We start from the raw sequence: 24,176 nt of genomic DNA, 5'->3' as shown, positions 1-24,176 counted from the left end.
CTGCCTCAAAATAGGTTTCAAGCTTATTTTCTTTTAAAGAATCAAAACTGACTTTTTATAACAACAGAGTATCTAGATCTCTCTCTTCCACTTGCTCTGGGACTGTTTTCTTTGTTTTTTTTTTTTTGAATTTTGATCTATTTTTGAGGCAGAGCGCAGTAGAAACCGCTTCTGTCCTGAAGAAAATTCGACGCGTGGATCGAGAATTCCATGCGCGGTGGCTGATAAAAATTGAAACTTTCCGTTCTTCCGAGCGTATTCTTCCTTGGCCTCTTGGTTCTTTTCAATAATGAAGAGATAAGCTCCTCTCTCTCTCTCTCTGGTTGGTTGCTCTGTTGCCGTCCCTCTCCATGGCAGAAAACTGTACACTTGGCCACTTCAGGATGAGATTGCGTGAGAATATGGAAGAATTCATGGGAGCTTGATGAATTGGTTGCTTTATTTCTTCTTTATTTCCGTTATTTTGAAGTAAAAGATGGGTATTGGCGCTGCCTGTCCTGCTGACTTTTCCGGGCGGTTTCCTGTCGACATCCTTTTGAGTGAAATTTTATGAAATTTGGAGGAATTAATTCATGGATTTTATCTGAATATTTCTCCTTTCTCGCTTCCACTAACCCGATTTTTGGCCTCTAGTTCATTCAAAATGGCTTCTTTTCTTGATTTGTGACCCAAAGTTTCGAATTTTTTTCTTCGATTTTGTTTGGTGGAGATGATCTCTTCGCCTCTTCTTAGCTTCTTTCGTATCCGAAGAGAGTTCTGGAAAAGCTGAGGGCTCGTGATATTTGGTTGCGAAGCTCCTTTCTGATGTGGTTTTCTCCTCGCGGATCCGTTAGCGATCCCTTTTTCCCTGGCACGAGCTCCTCAAAAGTTCCCCCTATCTGGGCGTCTAAAGGGCTATTTTGGCAAAATAGATGGTATAATGAGGCATCAATTTTGGAAATGGATTAGAAGGGCTATTTTGAAATAGTAGGTTGTTGTTATGAAATATAGTTTTTAAAATTGTATCATGCTATTTAACTTTACTTATTTTTTCTCCTTTTTTGAGAATATATTCACCGTCACTCACATCTGAATCTCAGACTTATCACCGTTTCTTTACCGAGGCAATCCATCAAAATTCTCAAGAGGTCATTAGCTTTTCTCAATATAGGTTGCCTACAAATATAATCACCCATATGGATTGCGATTATGGCTTTCCATAGGCAAGTTTAGTCCCGATGAAAAAGCCCTCAATTTGATTCTAAAACAATTACATACAGCCAATTTGAATTAAACATTCTCAAATATAGCCATATTAAAGGAATTTTCAGGTTATAAGGAAATTAATTGGGCTTCTTAATTGGACTCGTCATTCACAATAGAAGTCAGATCACACTGTTACGTAAGTGTTGTGTGAAGTACTTCTCTAGTGGTAAAATATGTTGTTACTTCAGGTAGGTTGGTCTACCTTGCGATCATGCGGTCTAGGGAACGGTAAGAGAACCCAACCCAAACTAATATACCAACAATGAGAATGGAACAAGATGCATCCTCGGCAAGTCTGACAGTGTTCTCCTTCTGTTTTGCACTGATTTTTTTTTTTTGTGATAAAAGCGGCATTTCATATAATTCTAATGTGAGTATATCTTGCCAAATCAAAGAAAAGTAAAGAATACTAGGAAGAAAGAATGTTCTCCGAGGATGTACGTATGATCTCCTCGAAATGCCTGGCAACAAATGAGGCGACCCATTCTGCGGCACTGTTCGCCTCCCGGAACACATATAGTGCCTGAAAAGAGCTCAGCTCCTGTACCAGTTCGCGAGTATCACGGATAAGAGGGTGACCATCACCATATCTATCCACTCCGCGCACCCAGTCAATCACTACTGAAGAGTTTCCCTCGAGACATACATGCCCATCACCATATCTGTTTTGCACTAATTAATTGGCATGCGGATAGGCCTTTTATCTGCAAATCATTTGCAGACTATAAAGTAGTGAATGTTTCCTTATGCTCACAATGGTGATTATACCCAACTCCTTTTGCTTTTAGACGGCTGCATGCCACTTCAAAGTTCACACACGTAGAGAACTACGTGATCTCTTTATAAGCAGCCAACTATCTTGGTCTCTAAACCCCTTCATTAGAACCCTGGCCACCCATCTCATCTGAAAGAAGAGATGCTGAAGTCTCAGCTCCTTACAGCGAGCAGTGCTCCCTTCCTCTTCTTCTCCCATGGGCCCCTTCTTTCCTGCCACCGCTGGGCTTCGGCCGGCGACGGTCAAGCTCCAAAAGATACGGAAGCATGACTGCATTCGTTGTGCTTCAGGGAAAGTTCAATCTTCTTCAGCAGATAGCGATGCACGCATCGTTCTCAGAGCGGTTGTCGCCGTCAAAATGACGGTCGGAGGTTTACTGAGTAACCTCGGTCCCTCGCGTACACTCGATGACATTGCTGATCAGTTCGGTAAAAGTCTCCTCCTTGAGCTCCTGGCTGCCGAGGTCGATCCAAGTAAGTGATCAGCTAAGCTCATGTAAGTGGAGGCTGGAGAAATCCTTAGCTCATTTTGTTACTCCATACATATTAGTAACGTTTCATGTTTCATATATGCATGGCCGCTAAGACTGCCGTTCACTAGTGCTGTTAGGGAATTTGCCCTTAAAATAACCTCGGTGCATGTCTCAATGAATAACGGACGAGTGAGTACTCATGGGATGGTCGAGCACCCAAGATTTGCCTACCATAAAAAGAGATGGGGTAATAATGTTCCCAGAAACTAGTCTGTTCTTTGTTATATTGTTTTTTTCTGTTCTTTATTATTTTCTGATGAGCTTGGGACATGGAGCTAAGATTTGATTCTATATTTGAGATTTTTGATTCTATCTTTATCATCGATGCAGATAGAATATGAGTTTAGCAACTATTTATTGTCTTCAAAAATATGGGTCACGCTATAAGTCTATCACGTATATTAATTAGTCGAGGCAAGTCTAAGCTAATTTCACCAATTGTGAAGATTTTAACGAATAATTCAGGCATACAATTAAGCCACACGTTCACATTTTGGAAGGCTCTCGCCAAAGAACATGCCAACGAAATCAAGTACTGGGATTATTTAACAGAATGCTAAACATGTTTTGTGATATATATATTAAGGGCATGGTATATCGATCAGTTGGTCTTAAGTATGATGTCTCTCACCTATCTTTCACGTCGCCCTGCCCTTGGGAAATTTAGCTTCAGCTTTTAATTGGGTGTCAACCTAGCAAATGTCCCCAGTTAACTTTATATTTCCTGTTCCTTATTTGGATGGCAGTTAAATAGTGTTTTAATCTCTATTAATTTACAAAACAAGACATTATTATTTATAAACATGGTTGGACTGATCATTCAATGACTGGCTCAAACCAAAAGCCCAACCTTAATCACCAATGATGTGATTATATGTACGACCCAGGATCAAGTGACACATGGTTGCCTTTGTCGCCGTTGCACTTACCAGTTCTTGAATGGTAGATATCTTGGATGGTGGAGATGCATCACATAAGTAGGGCAACGCGCAAATTCTCATGGCACGGATGATAAAGGAACAAGGAGACAAATGAAGATAGATAGCTGGAGTAAATTTTATTGGTCATGGCCTTGGCAAGGATTCATTCGGACTGACATCTGATGATATTGACTGATGTATATTAATTTTTGCATGCAAGAAACGGGACTAGAAAAGGAGACAATTCAAGCCTACGCTCGCAAGGGCAGCCGAGAGTTTTGGTGAAAATGGAGCACTTTTGGTGACAAGTGAGCACCATAAGGAGTAAATGACAGTTAATACAGTAGTATAGTTCACGGAACCCGAGACGTGTCGCCTCCTGACGTCGCCAGCTGGCGCAGGATGTAACGAAGGACGTCCATGTTAACCTTTTAACCGACCAATCCGCTTCGTGCGCGTAGCAATTATAAGATAGATATCGTCGGCATAATAATTTCTACGCGGGGACACCGATCTCCCTCCCATAGCAAAGGGGCAGATGAGATGGTTTCCGCCCGGAGACTCGTACGGCAGATCGGGGTGCTCGCATAGGAATATCGCGAGTACCTTCTGATATCTTACGAGTGGCACGTCCGTACTTTTACATGGCGATTTCTAATTGGCTTTAGTGGGGTACACGTGGCAAGCTTGTTGGGAACGCCTTCTCTTGGAATTATAGAAGTTTCGGTGGTAAAATGGAGCATCATGACCGTTGGATCTGCCGTTTGGTCTCCAGATTCGTAATGGCCATAACTCGAGATGGCATGAGGCGACTCTCCGCGTGTGGCGAGTTGGTGGAGAGGTGAAAGCGGATTTTTTGGGATCTATTTTTATATTTAAATTATTTAAATATAAATAAATATTTAAATATTTAATTAAATATATTTATATTTATATTTTTTTTTAACCGATGTATTAATATAATTATCTAATCCAATATCTAATTCTATTTTTAATTTTATTTAATTTTATATAGTATTTAATATTTTTTTAAAAAAATAAATGACTATATTAATATACTATTAATTTTATTTATCGTTGTAGTAGTTCTTTGATTATGTAATTATAAAGTTTGATCCATATTTCTGATATCTAATTTATATCTCTATCTATTTAAAATAAATATAAATATAAATTTTTATATCTAAATATTTATATTCATATTTTATTTTTTAAATAAAGTAAATATTTATATTTAATATCCAACTCGAATAGTTCGCCGGTCTTCATTTGGGGGGCGTTTGGTAACCCCAACAAGATCACTACGGTGATTTAAGATCTCCGATGATCTGAATGCTAGGGTAATTTGATCCCTAGTGATCTAAGATCAATGTGTTTGGTAAGCCATGGTTCAATGATTAAAAATTCACAGGTATCCATGAGTAACTTGTTTGGTATGTTACATAGATCCAAAATCACCGACTACATAATACAACAAATACTCCTGATATATCTTAGATGAATTTTTTATGTGTTTTTAATTCTCATGAATCAAAAATATAAGTCAATATGCTAATTCCTATAATAGTTCCATAATTTTATCACATATTCTACTTTTAGTAGCCCTTATTATATATTTATTAATCATATAAAATATATTATAATAAAATATTAATATAGTTTATCAATATATTAATTATTAATATATTCTATAAAAATATATTTATTACTCTTATAAATTATTAATCTTATAAAAATATGTTATTTTTCATTATAGAATTAATATTTTTATTTATACTTATAATAGATTTTTTAATACTAATAATTATTTTGATTAGGAAAATAAGGTAAATAGGAGTAATATATTAAATATTTTCACTATATAAATATAAAATATAATAATATATTTCTACTATAATTTAAAATTATCCTTCAATAATAATAGGATAATAATATGATTAGTAATATATTATAATATAATATATATATCATTAATATAATATATAGTATCAACATAATATTATATATATATAATATTGACATAATATATTAATCGTATATTAATATATCAATTTTTCTGCTAAAATGGGGGGTATTTTTGTCTTTAATTTTCAATCTAGGATTACTGCTCTGGGGTGATCTTGGATTCCGGACCTCAAGGACGGATGTCCCATCACCGAGTTGGGCGGTGATTTAAGGAGTGGAGGTGATTTAGAATCACCGCCACGTAGGATTACCGTGGTGCAACCAAATGCGGTAATCTCATCACCTCCATCCACATTATTCTTGATTCTGGGACGATCATCCCATACCAAACGCCTTGCACGTTGCCTTCCGGCGACGCTTCCACATGAGGAATTGGTGAGCGAATAAAATAAATAAGTAAATAAATATAGGCGCCTACTTTAAGACATTCTAAAGGGTGTCACTAAGTTGGAAGGGTAAAGATGGATGACATTATGGCAGGCAGAGGGAAAACAAAAAAAATATCAGGATGTTACTCCTGCACCTTTTAATTAGATACTGGGTTGGTGCGATCTGGCTCACCATTCTAGTTTGAACTTTGAAGCTTCATTTATTAATTTTCATAGTTTTCTCATAATTTCTTTATCCGATTACATTGCCATGTGATTTAGATGCAATTTTATTGGTGCAATTTTATAAAATTGCAATGCAATAGAAAAAACTTAAATTTTTATAAGTAGTAACCATTTGATTTAGATGCACATATGATTCTTGGAGAGTTCAAGTGGAACGTTGGGATCAGTCCAATTAAAATTCCATAAAAAAATGTTTGCGTGCAGCATAACATCCCCTATGCTAAGTTTAAAAGTGACATCATGGAATTCATATGCCCCTTCCTTTTACTTTTGTTTACATAAATTAAATACTCTTTGACCTACGATAACATTTTGGATTCACCAATATGATATCTTTTTGGATTCACCAATATGATATGATATGATAATATATATATATATATATATATATATATATATATATATATATATATATATAATCAACAATTCCCTGGTGTAGATTAGAGGAGGCATTCTGAGAGAGATTAACAAAAAAAACATGAGAGTGAAAACCTTTCATTGAATTCATATCTTTGACATTGCAATGCAAAGTTGCTGTTGGATCAAACATATACGTCTATATATCTCTACATCCATGTAACACTTATGTCCTAAAGTAATTACGTCGCTTTTTATTTAGTTTTTTTTTAAAAAGAAGTCAGTATCCAAAAGTATGCGTATCTTATAACAAAATTATAGTAACAGAAGATCAAGGTAAAGCTATCCATGCTCCTAATTATATAATAGCATGTGTCCAGCAACTAACACAAGATGCTGAACTCTAGCTAAAATTGAAATCAAATTAATATAGTTTTAGAAATTCTGTTATCGTACAGTCATCTTCTTCATCTCCCCTTGATTGCATCAAATGGGCCAATGACCCATAGAGGGTATCATTCTACTCTCCAGCTTTATAAGAATTATGTTGGAGTATTTATGGGAAGAGCCGTACAGGCGTACGTTTAGTTCCACATTAATTATTTGCCAAAAAAATCGATATCAAAGTATTTAATTACTGAGAGTTCATCAAAAATAAAGGTTAAGGCGTATGTTTAGTTCCACATTGATTATTCGCCGAAAAAATCGATATCAAAGTATTTAATTACTAAGAGTTCCCCAAAAACAAGGGCTAAGAAGGGGTAGGACAAGGCAACCTCCATGAGCTGGCCGCGTTTTCCCCGGTCTCGAAGGCGTCACCGACTCTTTCGTCTTCTCCTTCGCTAATAATTGCTTAAAATATGCACTCTGACCCACTATACACGGTAGTAGAATCTAAGGAAAAGAGATTAGCAAATGTTATACGTTATAGTACGTGGAAGGTGATGGTTAGAATATTATTACTGTTATTATTAGAATATCTTTGGGAATATGAGTGGTTTATATGTTCTCCAATGTATCGTATCATTATCGTCATCGTTACTTTTTTCTAGGTGAAAACGTGGTGCTTCTATGTTGAAAAAAATTGCGAAAAGTAAAAGGGATGGATTTGGAACGGATTTTTGTTGACCGAGATTGTATCATGAATTATGGAACCAGTTAGGTGGATGAAAAATAACTGGTTTTGTACGATGGAATGCCCCGAAATGGACCAACAGCGCTATATATGAAGGACTACATGATGCTCCATGCATTCATGGGTGATTGTAACACCACTGTTTGCCATTATTGTTTGCCGTTGTAGCGAAGCTGAATTTAGCACACGGATGAGCTCAAAGTTTGTCATCAAGTCCGAAGAAAAGGATTGAAAATGGCATCGGACCTAATTCTCAAATTGCTGGTAAGTGTTCGTTTGGGATTCAATTTGCTATATTTAGTCGCATTGTGAGTATTAGATATTCGATCTCCTAATTTTTTTTAAAATTGTTTAGGACTGTTTAATTTCTTTTTTTTTTTTTGATGTAAAAATATTGTTTGGCAGTTTGAAGAGGGCAATATGGGTGGAGATGAGATGATGAAGATCTAGACTTAGCTTATTATAGTCATAATTTTTCCAATTGTTTGAGTCTCAATTTGGATTCATTTATTATCACCAAAAAAAACGGATCCATTCATTTACGACCACACTCTTGTCACTAGAGCCTTTTGAGTACGTTACGTTTGGTGTTGGGCCCAAAATTTATTGGCATAGCTACATTTACATGCCGCGAATCAAGTTTCTTGACCCCATTTACATGCACTTGATTAGGTCAAAATCATGGTGTTAAATCTTTCGAGTATAATTAGATAGTTTTTACCGATAGCAAGTTGCTTGCATCTAAATTAAGATCCCATTTCATTGGCATAAAACAATGGCTTATTATAAGCTCATAGAGTTTAATCTGCCATGACCCTATCAGACTTACCCTGCCTATGTTTGCACCTTGTTTACGTTCTCCCTCTCTGATCACTTTCAGAACACATGGCTCATTTGTCTCATCTTTCTTCCAATACAATTCGAGTAGAACATCAAATGCAGCAAGCACATGGAAATTATTGCCATTTTGTTAGAATTCCTTTTGGTGTCATTATCCTGCAAGATGTTCTCACATATATTGTCACGCCCCAAACCCAGCACCCGGGTCCGGCACGCGACCGGCCGCATGAGCCCTAGAGCAGTGCCCTAAAGATCACGCAAGGCCTATGATTATCAAAAATTCCAATAAATCCACAATTAATTTAGTAATTCAAATAGACAAATCCAACATGTCCACACCAGATAAACAAATTAGTTCAATTACAAGATCTTCAAATGTTCATCAACATCAAAGAAAGATAAACAAACCAACTAACTAATGACTCGGGTACTCGCACTCTGCACCCATCCCGTCCAAATCAATGCATCATGTAACTCTGGTAAAGAAAAAGAAGAAGAGGGGGTGAGCTTTACAGCCCAGTAAGAATCCCTACACATCCACACCAACACAATAATAATATAGATTTGAAAACCACGACAAATCGATGCACATTTCATGAAATCATAACCGGCTATCAAAAGGCCTTAAATAATCAACATAAGTATGTACGTCAAATATCAATGAAAGTCCAACCATGCAAGAATGATATAGCATATGATAGCTCATAAATCTTCATTAATATTTTCAATGCTTTTTCTTTCCATTCTATATTAACTTGATCCGGATCAATTATCTTTCCGACTTTGGGCTACATCCCGGTCACGTTTTCAGCCCGTGACGGGGCAATCGATAGTATCACATTTTCGGCCTGTGATGGGGCAATCGATAGTGTCACATTTTCGGCCTGTGACGGGGCAATCGATAGTATCACATTTCCAGCCTGTGACGGGGCAACCGATAGTATCACATTTCCAGCCTGTGACGGGGCAATCGATAATATCACATTTCCAGCCTGTGATGGGGCAATCAATACTAACGAGATAAGCCCAAAGTCCCTACTCATTTAACCAATTCACATACACACATCAATTCCTTTTTCCATCTTATATCCGGCCTAGACTAACCATGGTCACGTTTCCGGCCCGTGACAGGGCAACCAATATAACATGGTTAGTCCATACCACCACATTCATAAATTCAATTATGTAGGTATAAGATATACACATACATGCATCCATCATACTACCAATCACAAGCCAACACGATCAAAATATAATAAAATATAAAACTATTTTGCTTTGTCTGGATCATAGCAGATCAAACATATATGATGCAAAAATATTTATATCATGCAGGATTGGCGTACAAGGATTCTTACTCTTTATTGAAAACTCAGACAACTAATCACCCACCCTCACGGCGATCTATGAACCGGAATGCGCATGACTCTGCTCCGCGTCCTCTCGTCCAATAGATTGTTCCCCTACAGAACCAAGTCATCATTAAAATTTATCAAAGAGATATGATAATCTAGGACCCCTGTTTGATTCCTCTAAAGGGTCCTCTAAGATCTAGCATTTCCAAGACTATGTAGAGTCCTCAAAGCAATGAACTCCCCGGAACCCAACTAGAGAGAGGAAAATAAATTAAGAGAAAGGGAATGGGAAGCCCCTTTCTCTTTCTCTCTTCTTCCTTCTTCCCGGCGGAAAGGGGAGAAAAGGGGGGTTCGGCAGTAGGCAGCCCACGGCCAGCGACGCTCCATGGTCGTTGGCCTGTGGCGTGCCGGCGATGCCACGCCCGGCGTCGGCTGGCCGGAACGGAAGAGGAGAAGGCCGAACAGGGTTCGGCTTTCCCCATTCAGTCCGGCGGCTTCCCGGCTACAATCCCCAAGAGGTAATGGCCAAAGATGATGGAGGAGGAGGAGGAGGTGCTCACCTTGCCTCCGGCGAGGTCCTCCCGACCGGATCGACGACGACCGCTTCGATTCCTCCCGCGGCATGGTAAAATCCAATCTCCCTTCTTTTTTTTTTGTGTGGAAGCCTGTCGGCTGATGCCCTAGAAAGAGAGGAAGGAGATCTTAGCCTGATTTGGTAGGGTTTTATCACCCTATAATCTCCCCTCCGGAGGATTCGGGAGGGGGAGAGATTTTCGAAACAGGGGAGGGAGCATACTCCGATCGGGAGACTCCCTCCCCCCCTTTTTTTTTCATGTGTTGGGCCGCCTTATTTAGAGGCCGGCCCAATCCTAACATGGGTCTTCACATTCTCCCCCCTAAAAGAAGAATTTCGTCCTCGAAATTGACATACCTGAGGTTTCAAATAGTTGTGGATGGCTTGACCTTCATCTCTTTTTCGAGCTCTCAGGTAGCCTCTCTTTTCGTATGATTGTTTTATTGCACCTTCACAAAAGGAATGGTTTGATGTTGTAGTACCTGATCTTTTCTGTCCACAATTCATGTGGGAAACTCCTCATTGGTCAAATCCTCATAAAGATGTAATGGCTCATATGCTATCACATTACTCGGATCTGGGATGTATTTCTTCAACATTGACACATGAAAAACATTGTGCACACTGGATAAAGCCGGTGGTAAAGCCAGTCGATATGCCACATCTCCAACCTTGTCCAAAATCTCAAATGGACCAACATACTTAGAGCCCAATTTACCATGAACCCCAAATCTCATCACTCCTCTAGTGGGTGACACTCTCAAGAAAACATGATCCCCAATTTAAAATTTCAGTTTTCTCCTTCTATTATCGGCATAAGTCTTTTGACGACTCTGAGCTGTACGAAGTCGTTCTCTGATCACTTGCACCTTATCTATGGTCTATTGCACTATCTCTGCCCTAATAATTTTCCTCTCGCCCACATCATCCTAATAAATAGGAGATCCATGTTAAAACATTCCAAGTCTAAGACCAACCAAGGAATCATCAACCATTAATGCTAAATTTAAGATGCCCAAGATTCTCCCAAAAGTTGTCGACAATAGAAGAACCTACTAGCGAAAATTACATAGCTACCTTTAGATTATCCATAGAATCAACAACATTCTCCTCTACTAGAAACTAACTCAAGTGTTCCATCATAATACCTTTTAGATCAAATATTAATGTCCTTAACCAGTTTCAAAATAACTCAAACCACCACACTTCCGCTGCGCACTCTGATTTAATCCATTAAATACTCTAAAGCTTCTAAATGATTTATGACCGAAATATCACTTTGCTTTAGGAGTAAGAAAATCCAAATTTCAAAACTTTAATTGAGCAGAACCTCCAGATCTCTCTGTCCTCAATTTATGTAGAGTATACTTACCATAACTAACTCTTAAGCCATTAGTCAAGTTTAAGGTCACTACATGATCTCCACAACTTAGAATCTAAAATATCCAGATTTAATTAACTCTGGATTCCTTAGCAATTCAATTACATAATTTAGATTAATCTTCCTTCCAAAAAAAATTACTTCCAATTCAATGGGTTAGAAGTCATTGAGCCAATACACTATGATTATAAATTAACTCTATCGATCTCCAGATCTTTCTTCACCAAGATTCTTAACATCCATCAGCAATGCTATATATGATAATTCATGTAAGCATCTCATGACCAAAGTCTCTACTCAATATGACATTTATTAGTAGCTTTATCAACAATGACAAAAGATCCTGCCCAAATCTTAAATCTAGGCTTGAGTTTTAAATTTAACACATCAAATAATCTTCTACAATTATAGGTAAAATCCAGTAGCCCAATGCGAACATGAGAATTCAAATAATTAGAATTCCCCCGTCAATATGCATACTCTATGGCCTCAAAATAATCAAATACATCAATAGAAAATAGACCTATTTGCAATATCCAACATGCCAATACCAGATATAATCTACATATATATTCAACTTCGAGGAACATTCCTTTCAATATTATGAAATCTTCTTAGCTCACTCCAATACTATGGAAGATCTATGTACAAATCTCACTCTAATAATTAGCAGCAAAATCAAAAGTACAATCACATCAAAACCCATATCAAGTTTAAACTTTCAAGTCATTTAAATAATATATGAGCATGGAATAATCGATATGCCATTGTTGACCTTCCTACACTTATCTTAGGTCAACCCTTTTTTATCATGATCAAAGACAATTTATACTTTCCTTCCACACTCATCGAAAACCAAACCCGATACATACATTTTATCATAATGCCCAGTGATCTTACACCTTAAGCACTTAATTTAATTGTCATGTCCCAAGTGATCATAACCTTAAGCTATGATATATTTCTGTCACAATCCTTAGTGATCTTAAACATATGCTCAGATTCCAATTTTGTCACTATCCCCAATGATCTTAAACCTCAAACTCAAATGCCACTAAGGCCACAGTCCCTAGTGATTTTAAACTTTAGATTATAATATCATTCCTGTTACAATCTCAAGTGATTATAAACCAAGACTCTGATAGTTTTTCTATCATAATTCCCACTCACACTCACCTGAACCTAAACCCTAGGATACCTTAACCTTAAGCTCTGATACCACTCTGTCACACCCCGAACCAAGCACCCGGGTCCGGCACGCGACCGGCCGCATGAGCCCTAGAGCAGTGCCCTAAAGATCATGCAAGGCCTATGATTATCAAAAATTCCAATAAATCCATAATTAATTTAGTAATTCAAATAGACAAATCCAACATGTCCACACCAGATAAACAAATTAGTTCCATTACAAGATCTTCAAATGTTCATCAACATCAAAGAAAGATAAACAAACCAACTAACTAATGACTCGGGTACTCGCACTCTGCACCCATCCCGTCCAAATCAATGCATCATGTAACTCTGGTAAAGAAAAAGAAGAAGAGGGGGTGAGCTTTACAGCCCAGTAAGAATCCCTACACATCCACACCAACACAATAATAATATAGATTTGAAAACCACGATAAATCGATGCACATTTCATGAAATCATAAACCGGCTATCAAAAGGCCTTAAATAATCAACATAAGTATGTACGTCGAATATCAATGAAAGTCCAACCATGCAAGAATGATATAGCATATGATAGCTCATAAATCTTCATTAATATTTTCAATGCTTTTTCTTTCCATTCTATATTAACTTGATCCGGATCAATTATCTTTCCGACTTTGGGCTACATCCCGGTCACGTTTCCAGCCCGTGACGGGGCAATCGATAGTATCACATTTTCGGCCTGTGATGGGGCAATCGATAGTGTCACATTTCCAGCCTGTGACGGGGCAATCGATGGTATCACATTTCCAGCCTGTGACGGGGCAATCGATAGTATCACATTTCCAGCCTGTGACGGGGCAATCGATAATATCACATTTCCAGCCTGTGATGGGGCAATCAATACTAACGAGATAAGCCCAAAGTCCCTACTCATTTAACCAATTCACATACACACATCAATTCCTTTTTCCATCTTATATCCGGCCTAGACTAACTATGGTCACGTTTCCGGCCCGTGACAGGGCAACCAATATAACATGGTTAGTCCATACCACCACATTCATAAATTTAATTATATAGGTATAAGATATACACATACATGCATCCATCATACTACCAATCACAAGCCAACACGATCAAAATATAATAAAATATAAAACTATTTTGCTTTGTCTGGATCATAGCAGATCAAACATATATGATGCAAAAATATTTATATCATGCAGGATGGCGTACAAGAATTCTTACTCTTTATTGAAAACTCAGACAACTAATCACCCACCCTCACGGCGATCTATGAACCGGAATGCGCATGACTCTGCTCAGCGTCCTCTCGTCCAATGGATTGTTCCCCTACAGAACCAAGTCATCATTAAAATTTATCAAAGAGATATGATAATCTAGGACCTCTGTTTGATTCCTCTAAAGGGTCCTCTAAGATCTAGCATTTTCAAGACTATGTAGAGTCCTCAAAGCAATGAACTCCCCGGAACCCAACTAGAGAGAGGAAAATAAATTAAGAGAAAGGGAATGGGAAGCCCCTTTCTCTTTCTCTCTTCTTCCTTCTTCCCGGCGGAAAGGGGAGAAAAGGGGGGTTCGGCAGTAGGCAGCCCACGGCCGGCGACGCTCCATGGTCGTCGGCCTATGGCGTGCCGGCGATGCCACGCCCGGCGTCGGCTGGCCGGAACGGAAGAGGAGAAGGCCGAACAGGGTTCGGCTTTCCCCATTCAGTCCGGCGGCTTCCCGGCTACAATCCCCAAGAGGTAATGGCCAAAGATGATGGAGGAGGAGGAGGAGGTGCTCACCTTGCCTCCGGCGAGGTCCTCCCGACCGGATCGACGGCGACCGCTTCGATTCCTCCCGCGGCATGGTAAAATCCAATCTCCCTTCTCCTTTTTTTTTTTGTGTGGAAGCCTGTCGGCTGATGCCCTAGAAAGAGAGGAAGGAGATCTTAGCCTGATTTGGCAGGGTTTTATCACCCTATAATCTCCCCTCCGGAGGATTCGGGAGGGGGAGAGATTTTCGAAATAGGGGAGGGAGCATACTCCGATCGGGAGACTCCCTCCCCCCCTTTTTTTTTCATGTGTTGGGCCGCCTTATTTAGAGGCCGGCCCAATCCTAACATGGGTCTTCACATATATACCCTTAGTAAGGGAAGTGACTCTGCATGCACATTGCTCATTAGTATGAGAGGACATTATCATCCAATCATCCTAATCTAGTGCAGGCCCTTGGTTGTCTGTTCTAATTAAAAAACTGTTTTCTCTTCTTCATCACATGAATTCTATTGGGATTATATTTTAGCTACTTGTCCCTTTGATACAAGCACATGCAAACATTAATATTACTCTTTTTAAATGCATGCAACGGTGGTTACGACTTTGCCGACGGTGGTTCAGGAGCTCTTGTCCAGAGTTGGTGAGAGGTAAGCATCGCGGGGTCTTTTCTTAATTTGATTCCCACTGGAGGGGGAGAAGAGGAAGCACAATGGTTAGGCCACGTTCTCCCTTTCTTCCTTTGATTTGTATTCTGGAATGAGATGGGTTGTTTCTGGACACTCAACAATCTCCTCATTAAAGTCATGGTCCACCTTCACCTACACATCCGGCAGCACAATGGTTAGGCTCTTCTTTTTCTTTCTCCTCCCTTTTTTATGGAGAAGCAACCGACTGAACTCGTTCCTCTGCGACGTTGCTCCATCTTCCACAGACAAAGTTAATGCCACATGTTGCAATTTACTTTGCCATGATTTTTGACCTACTGATAGATTCCATGACTGTCCTTGTTATTTCTTATATCAACTAGTTGTGGTCCATTGGGATCTTCTCATGTTTCACTGATTTTGCTTAAACTAAATTATTATGCATCTCCTGGTTGTTTGCTTATCACATTTGCAATCACAGAAAATTACTTCTTTCTTGCTGGAGTTCTCCAAGGTAAGGAGGGGGAGGAATAAAGGGAAGGAGAAGCATCCTTTCTGGCTTTGTCTTTTCTGACACTCTCATATGAACCAAGAAATCTATAAACTATCATACAAGAACCAAATGATCAATAAATAAATTATAGCTATATTTCCGGATGAAAGTACATAACACGATTGGCATTGCTCAGCCTAGTAACTCCATCTCACTTGTCTGATACAGGGGCTATTGGACAAACTGGCTTTGGGCGCCGTTCATGATTCGAGCCACATTTGGGTGATAAAGGAGAGGAAATAACAAAGATTGAAGAAACCATGCAATCAGAGTCAACTGGACTCGGGCTTTTTGAAATTTCTGCACATAGGGTAGCCATCAGCAATGCACTTGGATCCTCACCACTGCGCGCAATTTGTTAGGCTGTATAACATTTTTCTAAGTAAAAGTTGTTTGTAAGAGATTTAATGTTTTAGCAATTTTATTTCAAAAAAAATATGTGTACATGTTTAAATTCATTAATTCGAATTTACCTATGAATCTGACATGAGATGCAGTTTCTTATCTCAGCGAGACTTCATGTGGTGCTTTTTTTTTTTTCGTTTTTTGTTTTTGTTTTTGTGATGATGATGATGAACCTCTGACCGCATACTGCATACTCTCTCGGTAAAACAGGTTATATTTTATCCAATGAGTAGTTCTTAACTTACTTGGGATGCGGGAAAGAATTAGGATTTTACTCTTGAAAGACCAAGCACAGTCTCAAAATTGCTTATGATTGCAAAGCTTGCGGCTTGCTTAAGATTATGACCGATTATAGTTAGATTACATGATATTGCTTATGATTTATTTTATTTTTTTTTGGTGAGAAGGCCCAGAGCAATCACAAGACAAAATACGATCAAATGCCTGCGGCACACGATCGGACATACCTCATAATACAATTCCGGAGTGGTAGGCTGCATAGGAGGCGACGCAGTCTGCAGCACTGTTCGCCTTCCAAAATACATATAAGACCTGAAATAAAGCAAGCTCCTCTACTATGCGCCAAATATATATTCTAGAGTAGTGGGTGCAGATCCAGCTTAGCCTGCCGGCACCGGATCCAGTCGACCACTGTGGCCGAGTCGCCCTTTAGGAATATCCGCCGAGCACCCAGATGCACTCTAGCACAGACAAGACCCTACCATGCCACGTGCAGCTCTGCCACAAGAATGGTTCCACCGAATGTACGCCGACCTCCGTCCATAATCATCTGCAGTCCTGGTCTCTAATCACAAAATCCACGCCACCCCTGTTACCGCCATCCGATATGTTGCCGTCAAAATTTATCTTGAGAAAACCAGGAAGTGGGGGCTCCCAGGATACCATCGGTATCATCGCATACCTAGGCGCTACAGGAGCCAAAGAGGAACCCCAGGTGTCCTTATCATTTCTAGGTGAAATATTAGCTGCAGCGCTCACCAACTCAGCTACATATGCAAAAGCTCTATCAACCACTGATCTCGGGTAAAACCCTCTACCCTCGAAGATCCACGCATTCCTATCCAGCCAGATATGATATGCCACATAGGCCCATGCAACTCCCCAATCTGCCATGTCAAGTCTCCGAGCTGAGTGTCTCAACTGACTCAGAAAGGACTTCGTCGAAGAGAAGGTCTGCCGGTGGATCGATGCAAGGCCCCAAATTTGAAGCGTTCGCGGGCAGGTGAACAAAACATGACCGATGGTCTTCTCCACCCCAGGGCATCTCTCACAGTCACCTAGTATCTGAACCCCCCTCCTTATGATAGTTTTAGGATGCATACTTACTAAACTATGAGGATCCATACACTACCAGAAAACACGCGTATAGTGACGAAAATTCCCGTCACTATACCATGTTTCCGGTCACTAATACGGAATTTGTGACCGGAGCTCCCGTCACTGAATTGGTTACAAAAACACGCGTCACTAAATTCTCAGTGACGGCGGCAATTCCCGTCACTAAACTCCGTGACAGAATCACCGTCACTAAACCATTACAAATCCAAAAATTAAATATTTAAGAAATTATGTATTTCCCGTCACTAACCAGTCATTGAGTTAGTGACGAAGGTAACTTGGTCACTGATTTTGTCACAGAATTCGGTCACAAATTTGGTCACTGATCTGTCACAACCTTCAGTGACAAATTTAGTCGTTACAGACATGGTCACAAATTTTGTCACTAAATTTGTTATTAATTCCGTCATTGATCTAGTAACAAGATTACCGTCACTAATTTGTCACAACTCACTGAGCATAATCAATTTTTAGTAACCAAAACTCTGTCACTAAATTTATGGCTGCTCGTCACAATACTTGGTAAACAATTCAGTAACCAAATTTAGTCACTGATCACATTCCAATAACCTGGTACATTTGGTACATTGATTGGCTCATAATAATAATAACAATATCATTAATAGCAAAGGCATTCAACATTACGCAAAAGTTTTTTAACATGTCATTCAAAATAGGCATCAACATGTCCTAAATCCATCAAAATCAAAGTACAAAAAGTATGTCATAACAGAGATTTCATTCCTCCTAGAAATGCAAAGACCTATCATCTAAGGCAAAAGCAATTATAATGAAGCATGATCAGCAGAACCAGAATCACCATTACCCCCCGTTCTGCATGCCATGGTCCAAAGCCAATCTCTTCTCTCATCTTTTGAAGAACCTCCTCTTGCCATTTTTTCTTTTAGTGCTCAAAAATACCTAGAAGGTCTTCACGCGAGTACAGCTCTGGAGCTTGACTTGTAGAGGTAGAAGAGGATGATGATTGCCCAATAATTCCAGTGAGATCCTCCAGGGGACTAAAGCCATAGCTGAGGCGCCGGACATAAAATGGTGCCGTTCGTCAAAGGACCTGGCTCTCTTGAGGGCATCCTTGCTCAGGACAAAACCCTTGGCCAGCATGCTGCTCACCACATCCTCTGCCTTCCTCACTGCAGACTCAGTTGACGAGAGCTTCCCTTCCTTCTGCAGCACCAGAAAAAAAAGAAGATGGGAAGACAAAAACAGTGAAACCTTTTGAATTATTATAAGTAGGTTGAAATTACAAAACTGGAACTGAAAAAACAAAACAAAACAAAATAACAATTACAAGCCTGATAATCTCACTAAATGGTTCCCAATCCCTAAGACAGTAATATATAAAAGGTCGTTATCTCTGACATGTTCCTTCTTGTTGAAACATAACATGCGAGCAAGACCTATAATCCCAAAAATGAAAGACACAGGAAAAATTTTGGTCCACCAGTTCAGAACTTTTGTTTTTGAAAATTATCACCACAACCTACTGGTACAATTTTAAAGTAACACTCGAACGATGAAACGCTAATGAACGTGGCCCACACAGCTTTGTTTTTTCATTCATTCTTTTTTCAAGGAGAAAACCACCACGTATACAAAATTAAAAGCAAAAAGTCACAATATGGCTTTCATGTCATGCAGAAACCTGAGAGTCAGATGATGAAGAAATCTATTAAATATTCACAATTTTCTCTTATATTTCCCTCCCACCTGAAATCCAGGCCTCATAACAAGAACAGATCTTCCATATTTGTCAGAGTAATCAGCCCGGTAAATCTTTCCGGTAGCAGCTTCATGGGCAACATCTTCCTGTTGTCAACAAGAAATTACATCAGGAAACAGAAAGCTACAAACAAACTTGTAATCATGTAGGCTTTACCAAAATATCAAGAATGAGTGGACTCTAAAAATTCTATACAGTTGATAAATAGCAATTTATCTGCACTTTCTTTCAAAATAAGGGCTTTGGAGATATAAAAATTTGATGCAGAAATAATTTGATTGGTCAGTGACCAACTTGTGTTAAACTACAGTTTTTCAAGAACATAAAGAACTACCCATACCCAGCGAATGGCTTCTGGCTTGTATTTCAATCTCCATTTCACAGTCTCTTTCAGCATTTTACTTGCCTTTTCTGCATTCCAGTTTCTTGACCGGAGGTACCTTGATATTGAAGCATCTGAATAGAAGTCTGGCAGTGCTTCCGACAATGGACCATTCATCCTTCGAACTTCATTTATCTGCTTGGAAAAGGCATCAACATTACCTATATATGATAAGCATGATACAACAGGAACCCCTTAACAATGTTGTGAGACATAATATTCCATAAAGATCTTAACATGCTTTCTCAGAAAAAGGAAGGAGCTTAAGATGCTCTTCAAGTGAAAACTATAAGATGCTTTTCAAGTGAACACTATAAGATGCTTCAAGTGATAACCAAAATTCGGAATGAAGATGTCATGCATAAAACTTAAGAGGCATAAATAGAAGCATTTAGTTGGTTAAAATGAGTATGTTTACCTTTGCTTGCTGTTCTTCAGGAGCCGTTGAGGTTGAACTGAATTCTCAAGGAGAAAGAATCGAATAGCAATTTAACAAGGGATAGTACAAGGTCAATACAAAAGCAATGAACATTGAAAACAATATCAGCATAAAAGAAAATGATGCTCTTCATATAAAAAGTTTCTGAAGTAAATTCAGGACTAAGGGAAATGGAAATGCAGAGAGCAATCAAGCAATTTAACAAACAGCAATTGAAAATCAACAAAAGAAGAGATTGCACAATCCCTTGCTTAGAATCACTGACCTTAGTGAGTTGTTTTGTAGCATATGTTCTGAGTCGAACATCGAAAGATGATAAAATTTCATTTGCCTAACACAAAAAAGAAAGAGTTCAGATGATTTTTATCCACATATGTTCTTGACAAGATTGACTAGAAATAAATTTCTCAAGTAACTAAATTACGCGATGTTTTATGAGCTATAGCATCAAACACTCCATTAGAGGAATAAAAAAGAGATATAGAGGAAAAAATAATTCAAGTTCATAAAATCATGCTGGAGAGGTATGACAGGAAAACCTCAATTAGGGTCACACAGATATAGTCTTTAACATGGGAGTAACGTTGATGAACATCTCCAATGATGAAATCACTAATTTCACCACTGAACTCAACACCGGTTGGACCACCTCCAATAACAACACAGTGCAACAGTCTCCTCTTTTCTTCTTCTGATATGCCTATATTTGCCAAAAAAAAAATCAAGTATTAAATGCATTACACCAAATCACTGTATACTCTAATATTTGCTGTTCAAAGAATGCACAAATGCAGGATTTGGCAGTGCTTGAACTACATAACATTATTTGCAAAAAACAAATATCATAGCAGGCTGAAATCATTATAAGAAAACAAATTTACACAAGGTACTAATTAATGCAATAACATCCATGATGTTTCCTATCTTCTGAAATGGCATACCGGGCACATCAGACAGCATCAGATTGAGAAGGAGCTTCCTCCGAATCTCTTGGGCATGGTGAACCTCACGGAGAAAGACCGCATGCTCTCTTACACCACGTATACCAAAGGTCGAGGCCTCTGCTCCGGATGCAATGACCAACTTGTCATATGAAACCTTAAATTTCCATGGCTCCAGAGTGTCACTGGCACTCCCATCAGTAACGGTCTCACAATGCACCTTTCAAAGCAAAACAAAAAAACTTAACTTTATAGACAAAAAATACTTAATAAATTACCAAATTAAAATTTCTACATCAAATGGTATAAGGAACAAGTCCACTGATTCTAAGCAGGGGCGGCCCAATGCATTTGGGGGCCTAAGGCAAACTCACTAAGGAGGGGCCTTTTTTTTTTTTTTTTTTGAAATGATGAAAGAATTTTTACCTTTCATGATCAAACTGCAACCACACATTTTTTGTATTCCATTTTCCACCATTCTCCTCCTTATCCTCTCTGCTTCTTCCCATTTTTCTGAAGCAGCATAAATATTCGATAGCACTACATATTGTGCATCATTAGTGGATCCAGCACTAGAATTCATGGTTCCAATCTCATTCCTCTCAAGCATTTCATCGAATAACTTACGAGCAACAGCGGGCTGATGACATTTACAGTACACAGAGACAAATGTGGTAGTCATTGTGTTGATACCAATGAGCATAGACAGGCAAATCAAAAAATATATTGTTGTATGCAGTTACAAGATTCATAATCATATGTTGTTACAAGACATACACAACCTAAAGACATATAGTTGCATATAGTGGGTGAATAGGTGTCAGATCAAATTTGTTGGAGTTGTGACAGGGGACTACCAAATGGGAAAGACTCAAAAATCATAGAATGAGGTCATCTGACAATCAAAGAAGTAAAAACAGTGCCATCTCGCCGATGCTCAAAATCCATTTGGAATCTAGAAAATGTCTGATTTTTGCAATTGGTTAAACAAAAGATTGAAAAACCCCAAATGTATGACCAGCCTTTAGAATGCTCGCATCGAGAGCAACCGGAAAGAACCATCGGAATCTAAACTGGGGCTCCAGAACGAAATCCCGCGATTGGCCTCGGACGTGAGCTCTCGAAGCGAGAATCCGTATTCGAGGAGACTCGAAGAAGATCAGGTAGCTCTCGTCGGCATAGGGAGGAGGAGAAGGGGTTAGGAAATCCGGACGGTCATCCCTGCCGTGGACAGCCTTCCGGTTAGGGATTTGTTGGATTTGGGTTGGGGGGGAGGAGGAGGGGTTAGGGATCGCCCGGGGGGGGGGGGGGGGGTGGGTGTGGTGTGGGGGGGTTGAGGGGCGGCTGCAGGGGCTAGGGTTAGGGGGATTAGAATTTTGGTGTTGGCGCTGGGCGGGCGGGCGGGCGGGGGGGGGGGGGGAATTAGAAATTAAGCGCGGCACTCTTAGTTCATTTTAGATTTCCTCCTTTTATCTTTTTTTCTTTTTTTATTTATAATTACTCAAAAATATTATTTTTAATATTTTTAGAATTAGAAATTAAATTTGGTGACGAAAATTTCTGTCAATAATCCGTCACTATCAAAAATAATTTTTTAAAAATTTATAAACATTTGGGTTACGATTTTTGTGACGGATGAATTTGTCACTGTCTCGTTGTAATTTCAGTTACCAGTTTTGTGACAGATATCCCGTCACTACGGTGGTCACTAAGTTTTGGCGCCCACCCTACCCGCGTATTTTGTGACCGGTCGGTCACTAATCTGTCACTAAGTTCACGCCACAGTGACCAAATTTCTGTCTGTCACTAATCCGTCACAAATAGTGACTGATAATGGGTCGTCACTAATTTCCCGTCACTATACGCGTGTTTTCTGGTAGTGATATGGATATATATTCAGTTTTATATTAGCTATGTACTAGTTAGATCTTGGATACTTATAGAGGATTAAGTAATTCAAATAATACCCTCTTAACTAGCCTTTTTGTATAAGATCCTAAATTGCTACAAATGGTATTAGAGTGAACCCAGCCCATGATCCGTATGGACTAGAGGATACTATGGCAAAAGGTCCATTAATTCGGACTAACCATGCATGAGATGATTATGAACTTTTCTGGAGGAGGTTTGGGTCGTAACATAAAAAGTTAACAGTTGTAACATTAGGGTTTAGATTGGTTCAAAATGTCTTAAAAAAGGAGGGGAGAATGGCAATCTACCAAGAATGAGTTCAATTTTTTTTTTTCCTTTCACTTTGGAAGGTATACAACACATATCAATCAGCACAAACTAATGAAAAAGAGGCATTATTATTCATGTTTATGTCACACATATTGGAAACTATCTCAACCAAAATAAAATAATGCAGCGATAGTATTGGTGATACATATCTCTAGACATAATTGTTTAAGTATTTAATTAGAGTTTATCCAAAGAAACTTGAAAAAAGAGTCTAACCTATGCCTCCGTAAAAGCTATAAAACCAATGATATCACAGGCTTAAAAATAGGCTAGGCTAGGAACCATTATCGAACAACCAAAGCATCATTAGTTTCCTTCAATCAAAAAAACTACCTTAGGCATAACTACATTTAGTGGATAGTTACCTACCACCCAAATTCATCCAATAACTAAACCATGTGGGCCGCATAGAAATGTGCCTAATATTCTTTTACTTGGTCCATATGTAGTCAGACAATCCTCATAAATGATAGTTAATACAATACTAAACCATGCGAATTACCTCGCTAGTGGTAAAATATGTTGTTACTTTAGGTAGGTTGGTCTACCTTGCGATCAAGCGGTCTAGGGAACGGTAAGAGAACCCCCAACCCAAACTAATATACCAACAATAAGAGTGGAACAAGATGCATCCTCGGCAAGTCTGACAGTGTTCTCCCTCTGTTTTGCACTGATTGGCATGCGGGCAGGCCTTTTATCTGCAAATCATTTCCAGACTATAAAGTGGTGAATGTTTCCTTATGCTCACAATGGTGCTGATACCCAACTCCTTTTGCTTTTAGACTCCTGCATGCCGCTTCAAAGTTCCCACACGTAGAGAACTACGTGATCTCTTTATAAGCAGC

At 38.9% G+C, this 24,176-nt stretch overlaps 1 protein-coding gene and 3 long non-coding RNA genes across 6 annotated transcripts; 1 reads left to right on the top strand and 3 right to left on the bottom strand.

The window, feature by feature from the left end:
* Nucleotides 1-8,669: 8,669 nt before the first annotated feature.
* On the bottom strand, nucleotides 8,670-10,328 carry LOC120104657. The gene is made up of 2 exons (XR_005507031.1): nucleotides 9,742-10,328; nucleotides 8,670-8,859 (listed from the first exon to the last, which is right to left on the bottom strand). It is a non-coding gene; the product is annotated as an uncharacterized LOC120104657 (long non-coding RNA).
* Nucleotides 10,329-13,039: 2,711 nt separating this feature from the next.
* LOC103698194 lies at nucleotides 13,040-14,964 on the bottom strand. Its single transcript, XR_602684.4, has 3 exons — nucleotides 14,654-14,964; nucleotides 14,097-14,201; nucleotides 13,040-13,214 (listed from the first exon to the last, which is right to left on the bottom strand). It is a non-coding gene; the product is annotated as an uncharacterized LOC103698194 (long non-coding RNA).
* Nucleotides 14,322-16,323, top strand: LOC120104658. The gene is made up of 2 exons (XR_005507032.1): nucleotides 14,322-14,718; nucleotides 15,248-16,323. It is a non-coding gene; the product is annotated as an uncharacterized LOC120104658 (long non-coding RNA).
* Nucleotides 16,324-18,489: 2,166 nt separating this feature from the next.
* Nucleotides 18,490-21,395, bottom strand: LOC120104656. 3 transcript variants are annotated; one of them, XM_039116156.1, is made up of 6 exons: nucleotides 21,091-21,395; nucleotides 20,689-20,849; nucleotides 20,415-20,480; nucleotides 19,669-19,845; nucleotides 19,316-19,414; nucleotides 18,490-18,772 (listed from the first exon to the last, which is right to left on the bottom strand). In XM_039116156.1, exons 1-6 carry the CDS (start codon nucleotides 21,107-21,109, stop codon nucleotides 18,509-18,511), a joined length of 786 nt encoding a protein of 261 aa, XP_038972084.1. In that variant the 5' UTR covers nucleotides 21,110-21,395; the 3' UTR covers nucleotides 18,490-18,508. The 3 variants fall into 3 exon arrangements, with proteins under 3 accessions (XP_038972084.1, XP_038972085.1, XP_038972086.1); XM_039116157.1 differs by lacking the exon at nucleotides 21,091-21,395 and adding an exon at nucleotides 20,129-20,165; XM_039116158.1 differs by lacking the exon at nucleotides 21,091-21,395 and adding an exon at nucleotides 20,129-20,165 and having other exon boundaries at nucleotides 20,415-20,805.
* Nucleotides 21,396-24,176: the final 2,781 nt, after the last annotated feature.

This window comes from Phoenix dactylifera, unplaced genomic scaffold (genome assembly GCF_009389715.1).
Source record: "Phoenix dactylifera cultivar Barhee BC4 unplaced genomic scaffold, palm_55x_up_171113_PBpolish2nd_filt_p 000064F, whole genome shotgun sequence".
Lineage (NCBI taxonomy): Eukaryota > Viridiplantae > Streptophyta > Magnoliopsida > Arecales > Arecaceae > Phoenix > Phoenix dactylifera.
The sequence above is the reverse complement of the archived record's forward strand: the minus strand, read 5'-3'. Positions and strand labels throughout refer to the sequence as shown.